The sequence below is a fragment of the Pomacea canaliculata genome, linkage group LG11 (assembly GCF_003073045.1).
Source record: "Pomacea canaliculata isolate SZHN2017 linkage group LG11, ASM307304v1, whole genome shotgun sequence".
Lineage (NCBI taxonomy): Eukaryota > Metazoa > Mollusca > Gastropoda > Architaenioglossa > Ampullariidae > Pomacea > Pomacea canaliculata.
The window spans coordinates 16,903,680-16,924,107 of NC_037600.1; the positions used below are offsets into that span (position 1 = coordinate 16,903,680).

Sequence of the window (20,428 nt, forward strand, 5' to 3'; positions counted from 1 at the left end):
GACAGAAGTTCAGTTAAGTCCCACGACATGAATCACCACAACCGTGTAACCTCTGTTATCTCTGTTATCTCCCTTCAGACGGTGCACGCGATGATCTGGACCAGTTATGTTCCTTGTGTTTGTTGACAAATGGATTTCTAGTTACCCTTAGCGCATTACAAGTATCTAATCATGTCAATATTTATGTTAATCTCTCTCAGAAGAGATCATTAAATGTTTAATAGTGTAGAGACATAGAGACCTCTTGGGATCCAACTTGTAACATTGGCTCAAAGTTGAATATAAGACTTAAGTGTATTGGTTCCTTCATCACTTCATCTGCTGATGCTTGCTTAACACAATTTTTAAAAAAAATACAATATATTAATTGTTCAACAAACGTGATGTCATCTTCATTGCAATTTCTTTCCATTGTTGTTTACAAATATATCTTTAATCCATGAAAAATGTATTTGTGCCCAAAGCTACATGCACACAGTTTTCACTGTTTTTACTATTTACAGATAAATTACTTTTGTTTAACTGGGATAGCTTTAGGATAGCTTTATGACAGCTACTTTACCCACTAGTATAATAACTTTTTTAATGCATGTTTACATTAAATTTTGTTCAACATTTTTTCTGAAAGTTCAAATTCTATCTTTCCCACATTGTTATTAGTTTAAATTCTGATGTAAAAGTTTCCGTTTTCCTGTTATCTACCTAATTTCCTTCTATCTTTTTTAACAATTAGTTTCAGTCTTGCTGTATTTACTTAGTGTATTCGAAGTATTAGCTCCGGGTTAGGATTAGAGATATTATTGAAGGATAACTGGTTCATTAACATTTGTGTCATCTATCTATCTAATCCTCTTCGTGATGGTTTTGGTCATCTTCTGATCCGTAAAGGAGGGTGTTGATCACATTTGACTTGAAGATTCTCATCTTGATCTTCTGGCTGATGTTCTTTGCCTTCCATGTGCTCCTGAGTGAAGCGAAGACGTGGTTGGCTTTCGCCAGTCGGGCTCGAATCTCCACCTCCGCATCCCCGGTGTTTGACATTTTGGACCCAAGATAGGTGAGATTTGTGTCATCAGCAAACATTAATCTTTTGTGGTTTCTTTCGTCTGTTTGAATATTTTTATATCATTTTTATATTATTGCAAAAATTGTTGCACATAGTGTGAATAGGTACTGAAATACTATCACTAGTTTATATCCTGGTTCTATACTAAACCATTCTTACATTCATTAAAAATGAAAGCTGATTTTACATTTTTAATGGTATGGTCTTATTCGTTGACATAAGTGTTACCAAAATATAGAGACTTTAGTAATTTATGCATAAAAGTCCAAAGTATGGTATCGAAAGCTTTGTCGATATCTAAACTGAGCAAAAAGCAAACTAAATTGTTATGGTCATGGTATGCTATCAAATCATATATAAAGCAAATGTGGTCACTAACCCGTAAATTATTTTCAACAACTAGTGACGATAGTACTGTTTCTATAAGTGTTGCTATAAATTTTGAACCTTTTTATCTATAACAATTATATTTTCGGAGCTTGTCACCTTAAGGATAACAAGCAAATGGTCGAGGATGTGAAAGTCCTCATCAATCAGGCTGCTGCGTGTTGCATGTTGATATTAGCTGATCTGTAAGTCAACCCGGTCACGTGACACGAGCAACCACATTACATGACAACTGACAAAAGTGTGTGTGTGTGTGTGTGAGAGAGAGAGAGAGAGAGAGAGAGAGAGAGAGAGAGAGAGAGAGAGAGAGAGAAACACGACACGAAAGCCAAATAACCGAAAATACAACTTGAATTTCCTGCTAAGCGAAAGAACCCAAGTATTATATCTCAACTAATGAGTGTTACTTGATAAACAACCGTTGTTTGTACGTGCATAACAGTAAATACGTTATATATATTATGGCGTTGATATTCAATGTATATGAACTTACAATATATGAACACGCGCAGGCACACACACACCCAGAAGAATAAGAAGAAGAAAAAATAAGAACTCATTAACTGACCAAGTGTTAGTTCACGAGGAATTTGAAGAGACGATGGTCACCACTTATATGAACACAGTCACACTAAGACTAACAAACGCTACTGCTTGTGTTGTTAGTTATACACACGTAAATTTCCTCCACATTATTATATATGCACGCTCAGTCCACGGAGAGGTGGAGACAGCTGGCAGGACATGGTCCCAACTGGAAAGGGACACCCAGAAGCGGGTACGATGGCGGGTTGCAGTTGTGACCCTATGCACCACTGGGGGCGAGTAGGATCAAGAAGAAGACATATGCACTTACAGACATACTACCCCTCTTTGTTGCATGCTCTTTCTTCCACACTCCCTTGTAGCACAGACATAGACACTTCGATTTGAGATGTCCCACACATTGCAGAGCCAGCAACATACCCGGCTGCTTGCTCGCACACGCGCACCGTTGATGGCCCTCCCAGACAGCAGGATAGACACAGTAAACTAAATTGTTCCTGATGCAAGAGACGGCAGGTTTCAGGGAGGCTATTGATCCTGTAATCCATTACTCAGCCAGGATGTTCTTTATTGAACGATTCTATCCCTGACTCCATATGGCATGACACAAAACAAGCCATTGGCCAGGTGTCATGAATCATGCACAGTCTCTCAAGCTCTTAACACACTATGCACAGATTATGCCCACAGCTGGTAGGTGAGCCAGTCTATCGACTAGGCGCACGCGCAACCCCATTGAGTAGGACTCACGTGACACTGCCTTACCAGAGTGTGACGGAGAATGTCAGTACACTCCACCCTACCACGATGTCTTGCTTTATGTCCGATGTCTGCAGCTGGCGGAGAAAGAAAAGCCATTTTGGGGGATTCTTGAGAGTCGAAACCACATTGACATTCCAGCTGAATACAAGTATTAAGGGACTTATAAGCGGAGTAGTAAACAAGAGAAACAAAAGTGAAAACGTCAGCATCAACGACAAATAACAGACGGTAAAGTGTATATTTTGTAAAATATTTTTGTGAAAATTACAAAATGACAAACCTTTTAATATTTTTCTAGGAATGATGATCCACCTGTAGCTACTGACAGGTGTGTTGACATAAGGTCTTCCTGTTACTTCAATGAAATGATTTCTTTAAATCAATTCTTTCGTTACTTTTATTTAGAAAAACTGTTCCTTTATTATTTGTTCGAAAATAAGGATTATATAAATAACTTAAATACTTATATAGAAAGGTTTTGACTTTCAGCGTTGTATACCAGTTCTATACCTGAGTATTTGTTCAGTGTTACATACCCAAGTCAGGGTTTGGTCTCGGAATAGCGGGAATTTCTGGAAAAGGATGAGGTTTACGCATATGTTATCTGGTCAAGTTCAAACCCCACTACACCTTACACACAACATTTAGAAAAGGTTAGCTGCAGCTGTTTCTTGAACACTAATCATGGCTGTAAATATTTTCCGTAGACCTGTTAACTTTGAGTACAGTATATTTACCTCTTTCTTAAGATGCTTCCTAGCTACTCATGTTGCAGAAATCTGTTTTATTTTTATGTCTCCAGAATCATCGGTAACAAACGCTCACAAATTATGATAAAACGTCTGCGTGCATTGAAATTTTGCCTCACTGCTGGCACCTGTGTTGGTCTGATGTACATGATAGGAATTGTTGGATGGGGTTGGAGCTATTTCGAGACACCTGACCCGAGGTATCCCTGTGTCAACAACAGTGAGCAAGATGACCTCGGTTCGACTTATTTTGTGCCGCAGTCCATTGTTTTGAATCAACATATTCCACTCTGGCAGAGACACCAGACAAGCCAGGGTATCCTGGGGTACCCAGTCCCACTCAACAGGTCACAGCAAGGAGACAATAACAAGACACTTGATGAAGTGCAAACATTCGACCACTGGCCAAATTTGTGAGTTGGTAACAGCAATGCAACAAATATAAAGGCAGTATTCAGCAGTGTTTGTAGCATTTCGTTAGAGGGAAACATATTATTTTAAACTTTAGTTAGAGGGAAACATTATTTCAAACTATATTGACAGTTCTTTGTCGATTTCTTTCCTAGTTCTTTTGTTTGTATTTTTCTCACCACTTTCTTTTGATGCTAGCTTGAAAGAGCTAGATAGGAGTGTTTAGGATAGGGACTTTTGGATTTATAAACTCCCTGTCCGGTTATGAGACCATCCGTTATTATACACACAAATAGTCTTTTTAAACGGTGTTCATTTTTTCCTATTATTTTATTCTCTTGCAGTCTCCTTCTTTCCCCTTTTCTCCGTTTTCTTCTCGTTTCTTTTTTTCTTGTTGGTATAGTAATTATTTAAAAATTAACTTGTTTTTTGACGCAGCTCCAAGAATTACTATAAAAACCCGATTCCAGAGAGTCCGTTTCATCCCAATCACACCATCCGGTGGCAGTTTGATTCTAGTCAGCTTCTCAAACGACCTGATGTTACGAGTCAGCCGCCGAAAATCATCACCTGGATGACAAAGCCCCGCCATATTCCAGACCTTCCGGAACCTGTGCGCCTGCGCGTGTGTCCGGAAATGCCTTGTCGTGTGACTTCCAATACTTCATTCCGGGAGCAAAGCTCGGCCCTCGTGTGGTCTGTGGAACACATGTCGGAAACACAGCCACCACCGAGATCGTTTCCCGATCAGGTAAAAACGTTTTCTCGCACATTCTGTAGACTAGCATCCACGTTGCCATGGTTCCCTGGATTAAATACACATCTTTGAAGAAGGAGAATAACACCTCATTTACGTGTGTGTGTGTGCGAATGTAAGAACTAAAAAAACAAGAAAATAGCAAAACACTTCTCTACCCGACATCTGTTTATCTTTTTGTAAGCGGCGTAAATTCACATCGTTTGTTTGATCTTGACCTTATTCTTTTTTGTATATGCGAAGTTAAGAAAGGCGGTGAATCACAGACACACAGAATACAGACACTGACTACACGGATGTCAGATACTAAAGAACTTGACTCCACTAGAGTTGATAACCCGCATCGGGTGGGACATTAGACTGATATCCTCGTCAGTTGGGGACCTTAATTGCAGGTGCAAGAAGTCTCCTCTTCAAGCAGATATTTCATATATGGCTGGCTATAGATAACTGCCATTATTTATCAATACCAGTTAAGAAAATATAACGCACTTTGCATGATTTTTCTTTACACTCGACTTCGTGATGTTTCCACTTGCAACACCCTGACCGGCTTCTCTCCCTTGAATATTACCTGCGGATGGTTTATATTTTATACTGTATCATACAGTGAATGTTACTTCAAAGTCCTAAAGGCTAATTAATTGAAACCGACTTAAAACTATTAATTATATATGTATATTATATCAGAAAAAAGGTGGCGCCACCATTTTAATGCCTTTCTGTGCTTAGCAATGTCTGTGTGTGTGTGTCTCAGAAAGAGAACAGTGGGACGGTAGCAAAGAAACAATAGGTTAAAGATTCAAAAGGTTAACAAGCAAACATGTACAACAGACATGAGAATTTCTTTTGAAGATTTCTATTGAAAAACGCAAAAGTTTTATTTATAATAATTTAAAACATTCAACACTTTGAACATTAGGTGATTAATGCAAGAACGTCCGGATAACTAGATAAGCAGTCCACGAGACAGGGCTTTTGTGAAAGTTTTTACTTTGAGTAAAAGATTTAAATATGGACAAAAATTGTTGCTGGATGTTTATATCTGTTATATTTTTGTCAAGGTTTTTGTGTTTCATAATCTCGAGCCCCCGAGGGGAGAATGGGTGTGTTCCTCCACTTACCGCCTGGATTCCTGGACGTCAGTCTTTAACTGGACCATGAACTACAGGTAATACGGGCTAAACCTATGCTGTGGAAATATGCGTGTGGCTGTGTCTTAAACTGTCTGTGGGTGTGTAAGATAGGCAGAAAAGTGTAGGAAAATCCAGAACAGTAGTCAAGACCGTAAGCTTCTTGTTAAAGTAAACACAGAACGCAATGGTTACATGGAAATGAGACAAAGATTTCAATAAACCAAAACGATTTACTCATGTGCCCATAAGCTACTACTAATTAGTCCGATATACAGAAACGTGTACGCACAAAACGAATATTTCTTAAAACGTCTGCCCTCGGCGATGTTGAAGGTTTGACGCCGACATTCTCAGTCTCCATGGCCTGGTGGTCAAGCGAAGACGTCCAGTCAAGCGGAACTACACGGACATCCTGGCCAGGAAGACCAAGTTCGCTGCCTGGGCTGTCAGCAGTGTTATAGATCAAAGCAAACGGAAACAGTTCGCCGCCATGCTGCAGAAGTACATCCCCATCGACATCTTCGGGGAAAATTCTGAACACAAATGTCCTCGAGACCAAGACGACGCCTGTTTTCAGACATTCAGCAGGGACTACAAGTTCTACATGGCTTTTGAAAACTCCTTGTGTAAGGACTACATTTCAGAGAAATTCTTCCGCTATCTGAACTTAGACGCGGTGCTGGTTGCACGAGGCAGCAACGAATACAAAGTGAGTGGAACTAATCTTCTTGCTGCTTTTGTTTCTCTTCTTTCTTCGGCTGCTATTTCTTAGCGAATAATCTTTCTTTGAGATCCTCATACCCAAAATTGATGATTTTACCAAAATTGATGATGCCAGGAATTTGTGTACAGACAAGATTTACTTTCCTGCAATTTTTAATCGTCAGAAAAATTTTTACATAGACGGTAGCAACTGCCTCTGCTTACACTTTGTCTTGCTATTAACTTGGTTGCAGTTCCACGCGCCGCCAGGCATCTTCATCAACACGCGGACTTTGCAACAGTCAAAGACCTCGCCGACTACCTTCTGTACCTCGACAAACACCCCAATGACTACATCGAGATTCTCAAAGCCAAGGACAAGTATGAGGTCTTGTTCGAGGACTACCCGTTGCGTAGAGATGACGGGCGAGTGTTCTTCATGCATTACCAGTACGAGGCCACAGCTTTCTGTGAGATGTGTCGCCGCCTGTGGAACCTGGACTCCTACAGACAGACCATTCCGGATGCAGGAAAGTGGTTTGATAAAGAGCTGTGCTACAAAGCCACAGATTTACAGTAAAAATTTAAGCTCTGTCGTATTATTTATTGGGATGTTTTTTAACATCTTGTACCTCGAGACCTAGTCTCAAACCAAGAGGGCAAGACTTGGGAGGAAGGACCCTTGGGTTAGAGAACTTTGAGCTAGGGGGCAAGTCAGTGACAAAGAACTGTCAGGACTGCATGCGGTCGCCGTGGAATGCAAAGAGCTGGGCGACCAGGACTTGCACTACCTGTGAGAGGACTTGCACTACCTGTGAGAGGACTTGCATTACCTGTGAGAGGACTTGCACTACATGTGAGAGGTAGACGTTCGACGCCAAGTCCAGAAGTCATCAAAGGAAGAGAATTTCTTCTGGGTTCGCCGCAATCCAAAGAACCAGAGAGTTTTGCAGGAAGGTGATAATTTATTCACAGGCTGTACGTGGTTTATCAGTCGTCGACGACACCACGTGTATGTCCCTGGACTGGGATGTGTCTCCGGGGGTGCAGTCGTTGCTCTTTGGCAGGTGAAGCAACACTTTCGAGTGAAAGTCATCAGAGTGCTGTGACTGTCAGCGGAAGTATTGGTCTCCACCAAACCTCCCTCATTATTAAACCACGATAACAATAACAGCTTTAACATCAGAGCTAAGCTGATGTGTGAGTGAGAGTGAATGGTAGAGAAAGAGAGAGGTAACTTCACTGGAATAGTGGAAGTACGCTTAGCACGGATAGCACTGGGACTCACTGGGACTCTCCCCTAAACGAGTCTTTTTATTGTGTGTATTTGTATGTTTTTACGCTTATTAAATCTTTTTATACATCACACGTCGAGTTTTATGTTCGGGGAAAAGCAGGAGAGGGTCAAGTGAGTCACATGGTAAACTGTGTGATCGACCTGTGAGTATTGTATGTATGGTTCCGCTTCAACTTTATTTTGACGTGAGTAGTGAGAAGGGAGTTAACTCTCGCCCACGTGCCCAGTTCCCCGGGGCCAGTCTTCATGTTTCGGCTAAAAACCAGGAATACTCCGATACACACAAAGCACTGTGTGTGCTCATTTGCTTTGATTTTTTATTTTATTTTTAATTTTTATTTATTTATTTTGTGTGTATGTGTCAAAGACGCGTGTAGACTGCGATACTAACTGCTCATTAGTTCCAAGGGGAAGGGAGATAACTGTCAAAATTTGTGTGTACACATGGGAAGCTAACAGCAAAGTCTCGTTTCAAATACTTAATTAAACAGTATTATCATGTAGCAGTGTATGTTTGTATGCGGTATGACTCGGGTGCATGTGGTTATTTTCTTACATTTCATATTTTAGTCACAGTATCATAAAACATATATCCTCTTCAATAAACAATTTACTGATCTCCGATCTTGTAAGGAGACAATAGTCCGTAATAGAGGACGAGAGACACCAATGAATTCTCAGACTTCAGGAACATCAGACGGCCGTCCACATGGCGAGAGACTTTGTGTGAGGAGATAAGTGGCAAGTGTGTGTTAGACAAGTATAGAGTTGTGTGTAGTAGTTAAGGTCGTGACTCATGACACCTGAACTAGGTAGAGAGAAGTTAGCGGAACACCTAAACAACAGCCATGTTTGGAATTGAAGCACTGTATCATTTGTAAATTGATTTGTCGAACTTTCAAATATTAATAACTTCTTTATTACACTAAATTGCCTTGTGTTTGTTATTGGGGATGTGCGCTGGGGGCTCAGAGCCAATCAAAGCATCACTTTCAATTTAGTGTAAGTGAGCACGTACGGTAAATGTTGTTAGAGGTGTCGAGAGTGTGATTAGCCCGACACAATAGTAATCGCAACCTCTGACCATCTTCGCGTGGTCATTGCCCGGAGTTCACGACAACCACTCTGGTTTGAGACAGTTAAGTGTTGGCTTTTTTTTTTTTTTTTTTTTTTTTTTTTTTCATTTACATCTCAGTAGATTCACAGGAAATGCACATGTGCGACTTCTATTTGAGTGTGAGTGTGTGGAAGAGATATCTTCTGTTATCGAAATGAGGCACTCTTCACCCAGCGACTGCCACTCCTCCAATGTTGCTCCCGCGCGACATGACAGCAATCTGAGGGATCAGCAGATAAACTCTGAAGCAAAAAAGATAATCGAACCGGGTTCATACACGTTTTCTAGTTAGTCTCCAGTAGCAACACAACTTTGACCTTTGTAGTCCAGGTTTTCTACCTGGATGTTACAAATTATTAATTTCGAGTATGTTTAATACCTGTGAAGCCTTGTACGATTTGATTGGCCCCACACCTGTGCTGGACGCGTACCTGCACCTGACTGAACAACTCCTTGCCTTACATTAGCAGGTGCAACAAGTGCAGCATAGCCGGTCAACATGCAGACCTCAACTTATCATGTCAAAAAGCCAAGTTTTACCCGGCTTGATGTATTTGCTGCACACATTACCGGAGAATCTAAGGTAAAAGAAAATTTTCTTTCAAACATTTGCTCGTTAACACATTTATTTATGCTGCTTGATGTCTGTCTTTTATAATCATCGTAAGCGGCTGGCAATGTAGGTAGGTCCTCCTTCAAGGGAAAAGAAAATGAAATGATATTGCACTTAAATGAAACATACTGAAGTTCTGAATCCTTTCCACTCACAATGTCGAGGACAGTTTATTTACAGTCGCCTCCAACACTCCGCCGCGTGCCGCCGCCATGTTTTTCTACTCTTTTACAAATCAGTTAAATTTAACTCGGCAGTTGACACCAAAAGCCGAGCTTAATGTATAAAGGCAGCCCGAAGCTACAAACGCTGGCTTTCTAAGTTTAAAGTCAAATTAGTTGTTTGATTGTAAACTAAAGTGAGTTGCTGTCAAAAGTACGTGTGATTATTCACACTTGATGTCCACATTCGCTGGTGAACAAACTGTGAACACAAGCGTTCTTTTGATACAAATAGAAAATGCTATTACACTGTTTACCAAAACAAAATTTAGACTTTACATTTTCCTTCCCATAACTTAAACTGCTTATAAGCAAATTCAACTGATTTGATTACCTTTGACAGATTCTTTTTATATTCCTCTGACCACACATGCCATTATCTTAAAGTTCATTTCAATCTCCTTTTATTGTAGACATCTGGCTTGCAATACTAGGTAACCAAGACTTTTTTTCTAAACAGCAATCCCAAAATGTACTATGAATATAAAAATCAAGAGCAAAAAGAAAATATGATTTACAAAAAATATTGCTGAATATAATGATTATAAGGGTAAAAAAATTTGAAAAAGTAACACCCTATTACATGCATAGAAAAAACCATAAATATGTAAACATGCATTTAGCTAGCACCCTTTTTGTATTTTATCATTTTAACAGTAAAAATACTGCAGATAATTTTGGTAAAGTATCTTAAACACTATACTTACAAGATCACCACCACCGTGTTATCTCTGTTATCTCCCTTCAGACGGTGCACTGTGTTTGTTGACCAAATGGAATTCTAGTTACCCTGGCGCATTCCATGTATCTAATCACGTCCATATTTATGTGAATCTCTCGCAGAAGACATCATTAAATGTTTAATACTGTAGAGACATCAAGACCTCTTGGGATCCAAACTGTAATATTGGCGCCAAGTTGAATATAATACTTAAGTGTATTGATTCCTTCATCACTTCATCTGCTGATGCTTGCTTAACACAATTTTTTTTTTAAATACAATATATTAATTGATCACAAAACGTGATGTCATCTTCATTGCAATTTCTTTCCATTGTTGTTTACAAACAGATCTTTAATCCATGAAAAATGCATTTGTGCCCAAAGGAAAAAAAATAAGAACTCATTTACTGACCAAGTGATAGTTCACGAGGAATTTGAAGTGATGATGGTCGCCACTTATTCGATCACACTCACACTAAGACTAGCAAACGCTACTGCTTGTGCTGTTAGTTATACACCCGTAAATTCCTCCACATAATTATATATGCACGCTCAGTCCACAGAGAGGCGGAGACAGCTGGCAGGACATGCTCCCAATTGCAAAGGGACGCCCAGAACAGGGTATGATGGCGGGGCGGGGCTGTGACCCAATGCTCTACTGGGGGCGAGTAGGATCAAGAAGACATATGCACGTACAAACATGCTATTCCTCTTTGTCGCATGCTCTTTCTTTTATACTTCCTTGTAGCACAGACACAGACACTCCCCACTTCGACTTGAGATGTCCCACACATTGCAGAGCCACCATCGATATCAAACACATGAGCCAACAGCACACCCGGCTGCTTGGTCGCACACGCGCACCGTTGATGGCCCTCCCAGACTGCAGGATAGACACAGTGAACTATAAATGAACTATATCCTGACACAAGAGACGGCAGGTTTCAGGGAGGCTATTGATCCAGTAAACAATTACTCAGAAAGGATGTTCTTTATCGAACGATTCTATCCCTGACTCCAGAGGGCATGACATAAAACAAGCCATTGGCCAGGTGTCATAAATCATCCATAGTCTCTCAAGCTGTGAACACACTATGCACAGACTATCCCCACAGGTGGTAGGTGAGCCAGTCTATCGGGTAGGCGCACGCGCCACCCATTGAGTAGGAGTCACGTGACACTGCCTTACAAGAGTGTGACGGAGAATGTCAGTTCACTCCACCCGACCACGATGTCTTGCTTTATGCTCGATGTCTGCAGCTGGCGGAGAAAGAAAAGCCATTTTGGGGGATTCTTGAGAGTCGAAACCACATTGACATTCCAGCTGAATACAAGTATTAAGGGACTTATAAGCGGAGTAGTTAAACAAGAGAAACGAAAGTGAAGACGTCAACATCAACGACAAATAACAGACGGTAAAGTGTATATTTTGTAAAATCATTTTGTGAAAATTACACAATGACAAACCTTTTAATATTTTTCTAGGGATGATGATCCACCTGTAGCTACTGACCAGTGTGTTGACATAAGGTCTTCCTGTTACTTCAATGAAATGATTTCTTTAAATCAATTTTTTCGTTACTTTTATTTATGAAGAACTGTTCCTTTATTATTTATTTGAAAAAAAGGATTATATAAATAACTTCAATACTTATATAGAAAGGTTTTGACTTTCAGCTTTATATACCAGTTTTAAACCTGAGTATTTGTTGAGTGTTACATACCTGAGCTCGTCGTCAGGGTTAGGTCTCGGAATAGCGGGAATTTCTCGAAAAGGATGTTTGCTCATGTGCTATTTGGTCAAGCTCGCACCCAACTACACCTTACACACAAGATTTAGAAAAAGGTGAAGGAGTTAGCTGCAGCTATTTCTTGAACACTGATCATGGCTGTAAATATTTTCCGTAGACCTGTTAATTTTGAGTACAGTATATTTACCTATCGCGCACACTGTTCTCTGTATCTCTTCTCGTCACATTCATTCTTGATTACCATGAATATTTTTACTTTTTAATAAGGCAATATTTTAACTCCCATCTGTATGAGCCTTGTATACAAAATATATGAGCCTGTGACAAAATGGGTTAAGTGTCCTAAAGTTAATTTTAATAGTCTTGGGGTTTTGCTGTGTTTGTTGAAAGTATGTGGCATGAAGTGTCCATAAACGTAGTTGAGAAGATAACTGCTCCTCTGGTTCTTGTGGTCGACATGTTACAGAGTGTTAGTGAAATATTGCAGTCGTTACAATTCAAACACACAAAACATGCAACAAACAAGACACAGAAGGCCAGTGTTTTCATATGTATCTCCTGAAATCTTTATTTTCCATTGATGTAGTTTCATTTTCAACCAATAAAAACATAATGATGCTATCAGCAATCTAAGAACGACTGTATGACAAAGGGGAAATTTTCACACAAGCTCATTTGTCTTTTCATTAAGAGAGCAACAGGTTTCTTTCAGTAATGTAACAGATTAAATATTTAGAAAAATTCACTGTTTGAAGTTTCCCGAGGAGATAAGGTATTTAATCACTGGGAGCATGTAACTATGACATTAAAATTGCAATCTTAAGATGCTTCCTAGCTGCTCTGTTGCAGAAAAATGTTTTATTTTTATGTCTCCAGAATCATCGGCTTATTGGTAAACGCTCACAAAATATGATAAAGCATCTGCGTGCATTGACATTTGGCCTCTTTGCTGGCACCTGTGTTGGTCTGATGTACATGACAGGAATTGTTGATTGGGGTTGGAGCTTTTTCGATAGACCTGACCCGAGGTATCCCTGTGTCAACAAGAGTGAGCAAGATGACCTCGGTTCAACTTATTTTGTGCCGCAGTCCATTGTTTTGAATCAACATATTCCACTCTGGCAGAGACACCAGACAAGCCAGGGTGTCCTGGGGTACCCAGTCCCACTCAACAGGTCGCAGCAAGGAGACAATAACAAAACACTTGATGAAGTGCAAACATTCGACCACTGGCCAAAATTGTGAGTTGATAACAGCAATGCAACAAATATAAAGGCAGTATTCAGCAGTGTTTGTAGCATTTCGTTAGAGGGAAACATTTTATTTTAAACTTTCGTTAGAGGGAAACATATCATTTTAAACTATACTGACAGTTCTTCGTCGATTTGTTTCCTAGTTCTTTTGTTTGTATTTTTCTCACCACTTTCTTTCGATGCTAGCTTGAAAGAGCTAGATAGGAGTGTTTAGGATAGGGACTTTTGGATTTATAAACTCCATGTCCGGTTATGAGACCATCCGTTATTATATAGACAAATAGTCTTTTTAAACGGTGTTAAATTATCATGTGTTTATTTTTTTTCCTATTATTTTATTCTCGCAGTCTCCTTCTTTCCCCTTTTCTCCGTTTTCTTCTCGTTTATTTTTTCTTGTTTGGTATAGTAATTATTTTAAAATTAATTTGTTTTTTGACGCAGCTCCAAGAATTACTATAAAAACCCGATTCCAGTGAGTCCATTTTATCCCAATCACACCATCCGGTGGAAGTTTGATTCTAGTCAGCTTCTCAAACGACCTGATGTTACGAGTCAGCCGCCGAAAATCATCACCTGGATGACAAAGCCCCGCCATATTCCAGATCTTCCGGAAGCTGTGCGCCTGCGCGTGTGTCCGGAAATGCCTTGTCGTGTGACTACCAATACTTCATTCCGGGAGCAAAGCTCGGCCCTCGTGTGGTCTGTGGAACACATGTCGGAAACACAGCCACCACCGAGATCGCATCCCGATCAGGTGAAATTGTTTTCTCGCACATTCTGTAGACTAGCATCCACGTTGCCATGGTCCCCTGAATTAAATATCTGATTTATTAATTCTAAAGATCCCGTTGGAGCACCAAAGAACCTACTCGAAGGTCTAAAGCAATAAAAATCATCTCCGGGTGGTCAGAAGCGGCAGCGGGTAGCAAAGGGACTGAGGTTAGTGAGCGAGCCAGTCACCTGTACTCCACACTATATATAATATCTTTTCTTATTGTATCAGCAAACCTGGCAGCAAGTCCTGATTTCTTGAATTTGCTGCTTGCATTAGTTTTCCAGTTGCTTCTCTCCGAATTTCATCAGCACAAGTTTGTCCTGTTGCCTCGACTAGTCGGGCTAGTCTTTAATCTGGTCTTTACTGCTGACATGTCATTACATGACATAATACCCTTTTCGTTGCCTGTGGGAGGAATACAGAACCTGACTTCTCATTGCTTATTCATGAGCTGTGGCTGTTCACAAAAGGTCTCAGAAAGACATCATGCAGTTTTGTGATTGTGCCGGATCATAAGCATGGAAGACTGGCGATGAAAAGACACATGCTTGTTCATATTAGCAATGTCTAGCTGCCAAAGGATAATTTCTCTGTTCATATTTGTAGAAGTGCAGTGCTTCAGCATGCTGTCAGTCTTTTCTCTGCTGCTGTCCATACTTCCATCTTGTAAGAAGTCGGAAAGCTGGATGTGAATATCCTGCATGAACAGTTTAACTGGTCACCAACCGACAAAGATTTACTAAGAAAGCTATCCATGCTCAGTCAAAAAGCTACTCATCTTTGAAGAAGGAGAATAACACATGATTTGTATGTATGTGTGTGTGCTGTGAATGTACGAACTAAGAAAACAAGTTCATAACAAAACACTTCTCTTCACGACAACTACTCATCTGTTTGTGAGCGGCGTGAACTCACATCGTTTGTTTGACCTATATTCCTGTTGTATATGCGAAGTAAAGGCGGTGAACCACAGAGACACAGAAAACAGACAGAGTATACAGGTGTCACCTACTGAATTACTCGAGGCCACAAACAACTCGCAGCGGGTGGGACAACATTAGACCGACATCCGAGTCATTTGGGGACATTGCAGTGCAAGAGGCCTCCCCTTCAAGCGGATATTTGATATATAGCTGGCTATATATAACAGCCATTATTTATCAATACCAGTTAAGAAAATATCACGCCCTTTCCATGATTTTTCTTTACACTTGACTTCGTCATGTTTCTACTTGACCCTGACCGGCTTCTCTCCCCTGAATATTACCTGCGGCTGGTTTATATTTTGTATTGTATCATACAGTGAATCTTACTTAAAACTCCTAAAGGCTATTTAATTAAAGCCAACTTAAAAGTATTTAATTATAGATGTATATTATATCAGAAAAAAAGGTGGCGCCACGATTTTGCGGCGTTTCTGTGCTTAGCAATGTCTGTGTGTCTCAGAGAGAGAACAGTGGGACGGTAGCAAAGAAACAATAGATTAAAGATTTAAAAGGTTAACAAGCAAACATGTACGACAGACGTGAGAATTTCTTTTGAAGATTTCTATTGAAAAACGCAAAAGTTTTATTTAAAATAATTTAAAACATTCAACACTTTGCTTAATGAACATCAGGTGATTACATGCAAGAACGTCCGGATAACTAGATAAGCAGTCCAGGAGACAGGGCTTTCGTGAAAGTTTTTACTCTGAGTAAAAGCTATAGATATGGACAAAATAGTTGCTGGCTGTTTATATCTGTTATATTTTTGTCAAGGTTTTTGTGTTTCACAATCTGGAACCCCCGAAGGGAAAATGGGTGTGTCCCTCCACGTATCGCCTGGACTCCTGGAGGTCAGTCTTCAACTGGACCATGAACTACAGGTAATACGGGCTAAACCTATGCTGTGGAAATATGCGTGTGGCGGTGTCTTAAACTGTCTGTGGGTGTGTAAGATAGGCAGAAAAGTGTAGGAAAATCCAGAACAGTAGTCAAGACCGTAAGCTTCTTGTTAAAATAAACACAGAGCGTAATGGTTACATGTAAATGAGACAAAGATTTAATTTTTTTTTTTACTCATGTGCCCATCAGCTACTACTAATTAGTCCGATATACAGAAACGTGTACGCACAAAACGAATATTTCTTAAAACGTCTGCCCTCGGCGATGTTGAAGGTTTGACGCCGACATTCTCAGTCTCCATGGCCTGGTGGTCAAGCGAAGACGTCCAGTCAAGCGGAACTACACGGACATCCTGGCCAGGAAGACCAAGTTCGCTGCCTGGGCTGTCAGCAGTGACATAAATCAAAGCAGACGGAAAGAGTTCGCCGCCATGCTCCAAAAGTACATCCCCATCGACATCTTCGGGACAGATTCTGGACGTAGATGTCCTCGAAACCAAGATGACCTCTGTTTTCAGACATTCAGCAGGGACTACAAGTTCTACTTGGCTTTTGAAAACTCCTTCTGTAAGGACTACATTTCGGAGAAATTCTTCCGCTATCTGAACTTAGACGCGGTGCTGGTTGCACGAGGCAGCAACGAATACAAAGTGAGTGGAACTAATCTTCTTGCTGCTTTTGTGAATTGAAAACATTTAATTGAAATTGTCAACGCGTGCACAGCCCAACACCAGTTAGGTAACTAAAATGGTTTTGGCTACAGGCATTTGGAGAATTCCAATGTAGGGCAGATGGCTGTGATTGGCTAGATAGAACCAAACTTGGACAGCAGCAGTCACTCCAAGCAGGTCAAAAGTACACAAAGACGATGCAGTGAGAGAAATAGTATTACACCTTGTTGGATTATGTTAAAGAGGGTGTTAAAGGTTACATCATAGTCAACCACGTGACCATTTCCTCGGGGCCAACGTTTCGCGTTTGCGGAGGAAGCTCAGGAAGATTGTAACATTCGTAAATTAAAATGTAGTTATTACACAAGTTGATGAAAAAAATATATAACTTTTTTTAAACCTTACGTTTCCAGTAAACATTTATATAGACGGTAGCCACTGCCTCTGCTTACTCTGTCAACTTGGTTGCAGTTCCACGCGCCGCCTGGCATCTTCATCAACACCGCGGACTTTGCAACAGTCAAAGACCTCGCCGACTACCTTCTGTACCTCGACAAACACCCCAACGACTACATCGAGATTCTCAAAGCCAAGGACAAGTATGAGGTCTTGTTCGAGGACTACCCGTTGCGTAGAGATGACGGGCGAGTGTTCTTCATGCATTACCAGTACGAGGCCACAGCTTTCTGTGAGATGTGTCGCCGTCTGTGGAACCTGGACTCCTACAGACAGACCATTCCGGATGCAGGAAAGTGGTTTGACAAAGAGCTGTGCTACAAAGCCACAGATTTACAGTAAAAAATTTAGTTCTGTCGTATTATTTATTGGGATGTTTTTTTACCATCATCATCATAACCCTCATCCTCGTCTTCGTAGGCGGGGCAGAGGGCAGCCAAAGCGACTTCAGCGTCTCTAAGGCCGACTTCACTTGTACCTCGAGACCGAGTCTCAAACCAAGAGGCCAAGACTTGGGAGGAAGGACCCTTGGGTTAGAGAACTTTGAGCTAGGGGGCAAGTCAGTGACAAAGAACTGTCAAGACTGCCGGCGGTCGCCGTCGAATGCAAAGAGCTAGCAGGACTTGCACTGCCTGTGAGAGGACTTGCACTACCTGTGAGAGGACATGCAGTACCTGTGAGAGGACTTGCACTACCTGTGAGAGGACTTGCACTACCAGTGAGAGGACTTGCACTACCTGTGAGAGGACTTGCACTACCTGTGAGAGGACTTGCACTACAGGTGAGAGGACTTGCACTACCTGTGAGAGGTAGACGTTCGACGCCAAGGCCAGCAGTCATCGTTCTCAAAGGAAGAGAATGTCTTCTGGGATCGCCGCAATCCAAAGAACCGGAGTATTTTGCATGAAGGTGATGTAGGTGGTGTATCAGTCGTCGACGACACCACGTTTACGCTCATTAAATCTTTTTATACACCACATGTCGAGTTTTGTGTTCGGGGAACAGCAGGAGAGGGTCACGTGAGTCACGTGGTAAACTGTGTGATCAACGTGTGAGTATTGTATGTATGGTTCCCCTTCACCTTTATGTTGACGTGAGTAGTGATAAGGGAGGTTAACTCTCGCCCACGTTTCCAGTTCACGGGGCCAGTCTTCATGTTTCGGCAAAAACCAGGAATACTCCAATACACACAAAGCACTGTGTGTGCTCATTTGCTTTGATTTTTATTTTATTTTTTATTTTTATTTATTTATTTTATGTGTATGTGTCAAAGAGGCTTGAAGACTGCGATACTAACTGCTCATTAGTTCCAAGGGAAAGGGAGATAACTGTCAAAATTTGTGTGTACACATGGGAAGCTAGCAGCAAGGTCTCGTTTCAAATACTTAATTAAACAATGAGCCAACATCTTAATCTTCTTTAACAATTCCCTCACACATGTTGAGAAATTACTATGTCATTATCAGAAACAGGTAACTAAGTTACCTAACCTTACCACAATAACTTAACTATTATTTTGTCATCACACTCTCTTTCCCCTTCTTATTGCTTCCCTCGCCTCCCCCTTGCTGATTTCTTTGCTAAGGCATCTCTAACTTTCATATTATTTAGTACATCTTTCAAATCTTTACTTACTCAAGATTTGTTGTTTGGAAATATTATAATTAGTTACTTGGTATCACTGAATTAATACAGAAATGTAAAAAGAAACATCTGTTAACTCATAATAGCATTCTACAAAACACCTCGCAAACATTTAATACTTAAGAACACATCAACAAGAATACATTCAACTTAACAGCAGGCTCCATACATTGACTGGTGCCAGATACATGCAATGGTGGTGAGAAGATGGCACAGGCTGGGCTTTGTCCAGTCTATGTGTCACATCAGCTATAACACTTCTTACAGACAAAGCACTCACTTTGGGGTGAACATAAAATTTTTGTAAAGAACAGCTGGAGAAATCCTAATGGAAGATAAAAATTTTATTTTCGTTAGCAAACATGCATACACCCACTCCGATAAATTTACCGACGATGGCTGCTGCGTTTATCTGTCATCATGGTCATTTAAGGTGCAAGTCCAAGTTTGTTGACAATCATTTCAAACATTGTCACTAACAATGAGAAAAGTATTTTCACATAGTGTAAACAATACAATCTACAAAACCGAATTGCGTGCCTTGAGAAATGGCCAACGAACTTTATTTATTTTTACTGGTATTAGTGACTCGTCGAGTAGGGATAAGAGTAGAGGTTTAATGAAGGAAATAGGAAAGTTCGGGTGAGAGGTAGTGTCGTGAAGGTGTGTGGTGATGGTGATGGTAATAAAGGCGGGTAATAAGGAAACAATGGAATTGACTTTGTTCTAGCTTTGTTGTGAGTTTATTGGTGTGGAAGAATGTCATAACCGAATAAAACTGGTTCTCATCATCGCGCTCTGAGCATCGTGTACATTGTGCAGTACTTGTCTGAGAAGGAAAAGAACTAGAGAACTATTAGTTTGAACAGTTATGATTAGGTCACCTCTTTAAAATCCTATGTGTGCCTCGCAGATCACCAACATAGTCAAGAAGGTATACACCGTTAAACTTAAGTATATCCAGGGCATAACACTTCATGATGATCTGCGATCATGAAAACCGTGGATCAACTACACCTGAGGACCTGATATTCTCCACCTGACCAAGTGTAAAAGTAATCCCCATATCAGAGTGAATCAAACTGTCTGCTGAAGCTGGAGTGTGGTGCTAAACCTTTGGACATCAAGACTGTGATGAAAGGCGCTTCTTCCTACTCGATCAAGGTGATCAGCAAGTGCACTCTATTCGTCTCCTTGCTAGCAAAAGAATTAAAGCTCATTTTAATCTGCTTTTGCAGATGTACAGACTTCCTTTGTGCGCGGGACTTTGATACAGTTCAGCCAACTAATATCGCCCTTGTTGGAGAAGACATAAATTTTAAAAAGGCTGCTATCTAAGCACTGGTGAGGGTTGTTCTTTTTTTATTTATTTCTGCCTCTTTAATAAAGCTAGGCCAGGTTGTTTTCTGCAATGCATACCACATTATAAAAAACTTGCCTTATTTGTTTCAACATTGTTTATAGAGGTAAAGTATCTGCAATTTTATAATGTAATGTTTTGCTATT

At 40.5% G+C, this 20,428-nt stretch overlaps 2 protein-coding genes across 3 annotated transcripts; both read left to right on the forward strand.

Moving 5' to 3' along the window:
- The first annotated feature begins 1,003 nt into the window (after nucleotides 1–1,003).
- LOC112574998 (alpha-(1,3)-fucosyltransferase fut-1-like) lies at nucleotides 1,004–7,882 on the forward strand. Its single transcript, XM_025256475.1, has 6 exons — nucleotides 1,004–1,057; nucleotides 3,564–3,923; nucleotides 4,360–4,672; nucleotides 5,743–5,849; nucleotides 6,148–6,523; nucleotides 6,771–7,882. Exons 2-6 carry the CDS (start codon nucleotides 3,592–3,594, stop codon nucleotides 7,158–7,160), a joined length of 1,518 nt encoding a protein of 505 aa, XP_025112260.1. The 5' UTR covers nucleotides 1,004–1,057; nucleotides 3,564–3,591; the 3' UTR covers nucleotides 7,161–7,882.
- A 158-nt stretch (nucleotides 7,883–8,040) lies between these two features.
- On the forward strand, nucleotides 8,041–19,717 carry LOC112574995 (galactoside 3(4)-L-fucosyltransferase-like). Of its 2 annotated transcripts, none has more exons than XM_025256470.1 (6): nucleotides 8,041–9,513; nucleotides 13,115–13,479; nucleotides 13,933–14,245; nucleotides 16,027–16,133; nucleotides 16,426–16,801; nucleotides 17,294–19,717. In XM_025256470.1, exons 1-6 carry the CDS (start codon nucleotides 9,430–9,432, stop codon nucleotides 17,618–17,620), a joined length of 1,572 nt encoding a protein of 523 aa, XP_025112255.1. In that variant the 5' UTR covers nucleotides 8,041–9,429; the 3' UTR covers nucleotides 17,621–19,717. The 2 variants fall into 2 exon arrangements, with proteins under 2 accessions (XP_025112255.1, XP_025112256.1); XM_025256471.1 differs by lacking the exon at nucleotides 8,041–9,513 and adding an exon at nucleotides 10,626–11,902.
- Nucleotides 19,718–20,428: the final 711 nt, after the last annotated feature.

Bases quoted from the DNA above. Each gene is read 5' to 3' on its own strand.
- LOC112574995 (XM_025256470.1), top strand. From the start codon at position 9,430: ATGCAGACCTCAACTTATCATGTCAAAAAGCCAAGTTTTACCCGGCTT. The intron at 13,480-13,932 runs GTGAGTTGATAA...TTTTTGACGCAG, and splicing joins TTCGACCACTGGCCAAAATT to CTCCAAGAATTACTATAAAA. The intron at 16,802-17,293 runs GTGAGTGGAACT...ACTTGGTTGCAG, and splicing joins GAGGCAGCAACGAATACAAA to TTCCACGCGCCGCCTGGCAT.
- LOC112574998 (XM_025256475.1), top strand. From the start codon at position 3,592: ATGATAAAACGTCTGCGTGCATTGAAATTTTGCCTCACTGCTGGCACC. The intron at 3,924-4,359 runs GTGAGTTGGTAA...TTTTTGACGCAG, and splicing joins TTCGACCACTGGCCAAATTT to CTCCAAGAATTACTATAAAA. The intron at 5,850-6,147 runs GTAATACGGGCT...GCGATGTTGAAG, and splicing joins AACTGGACCATGAACTACAG to GTTTGACGCCGACATTCTCA.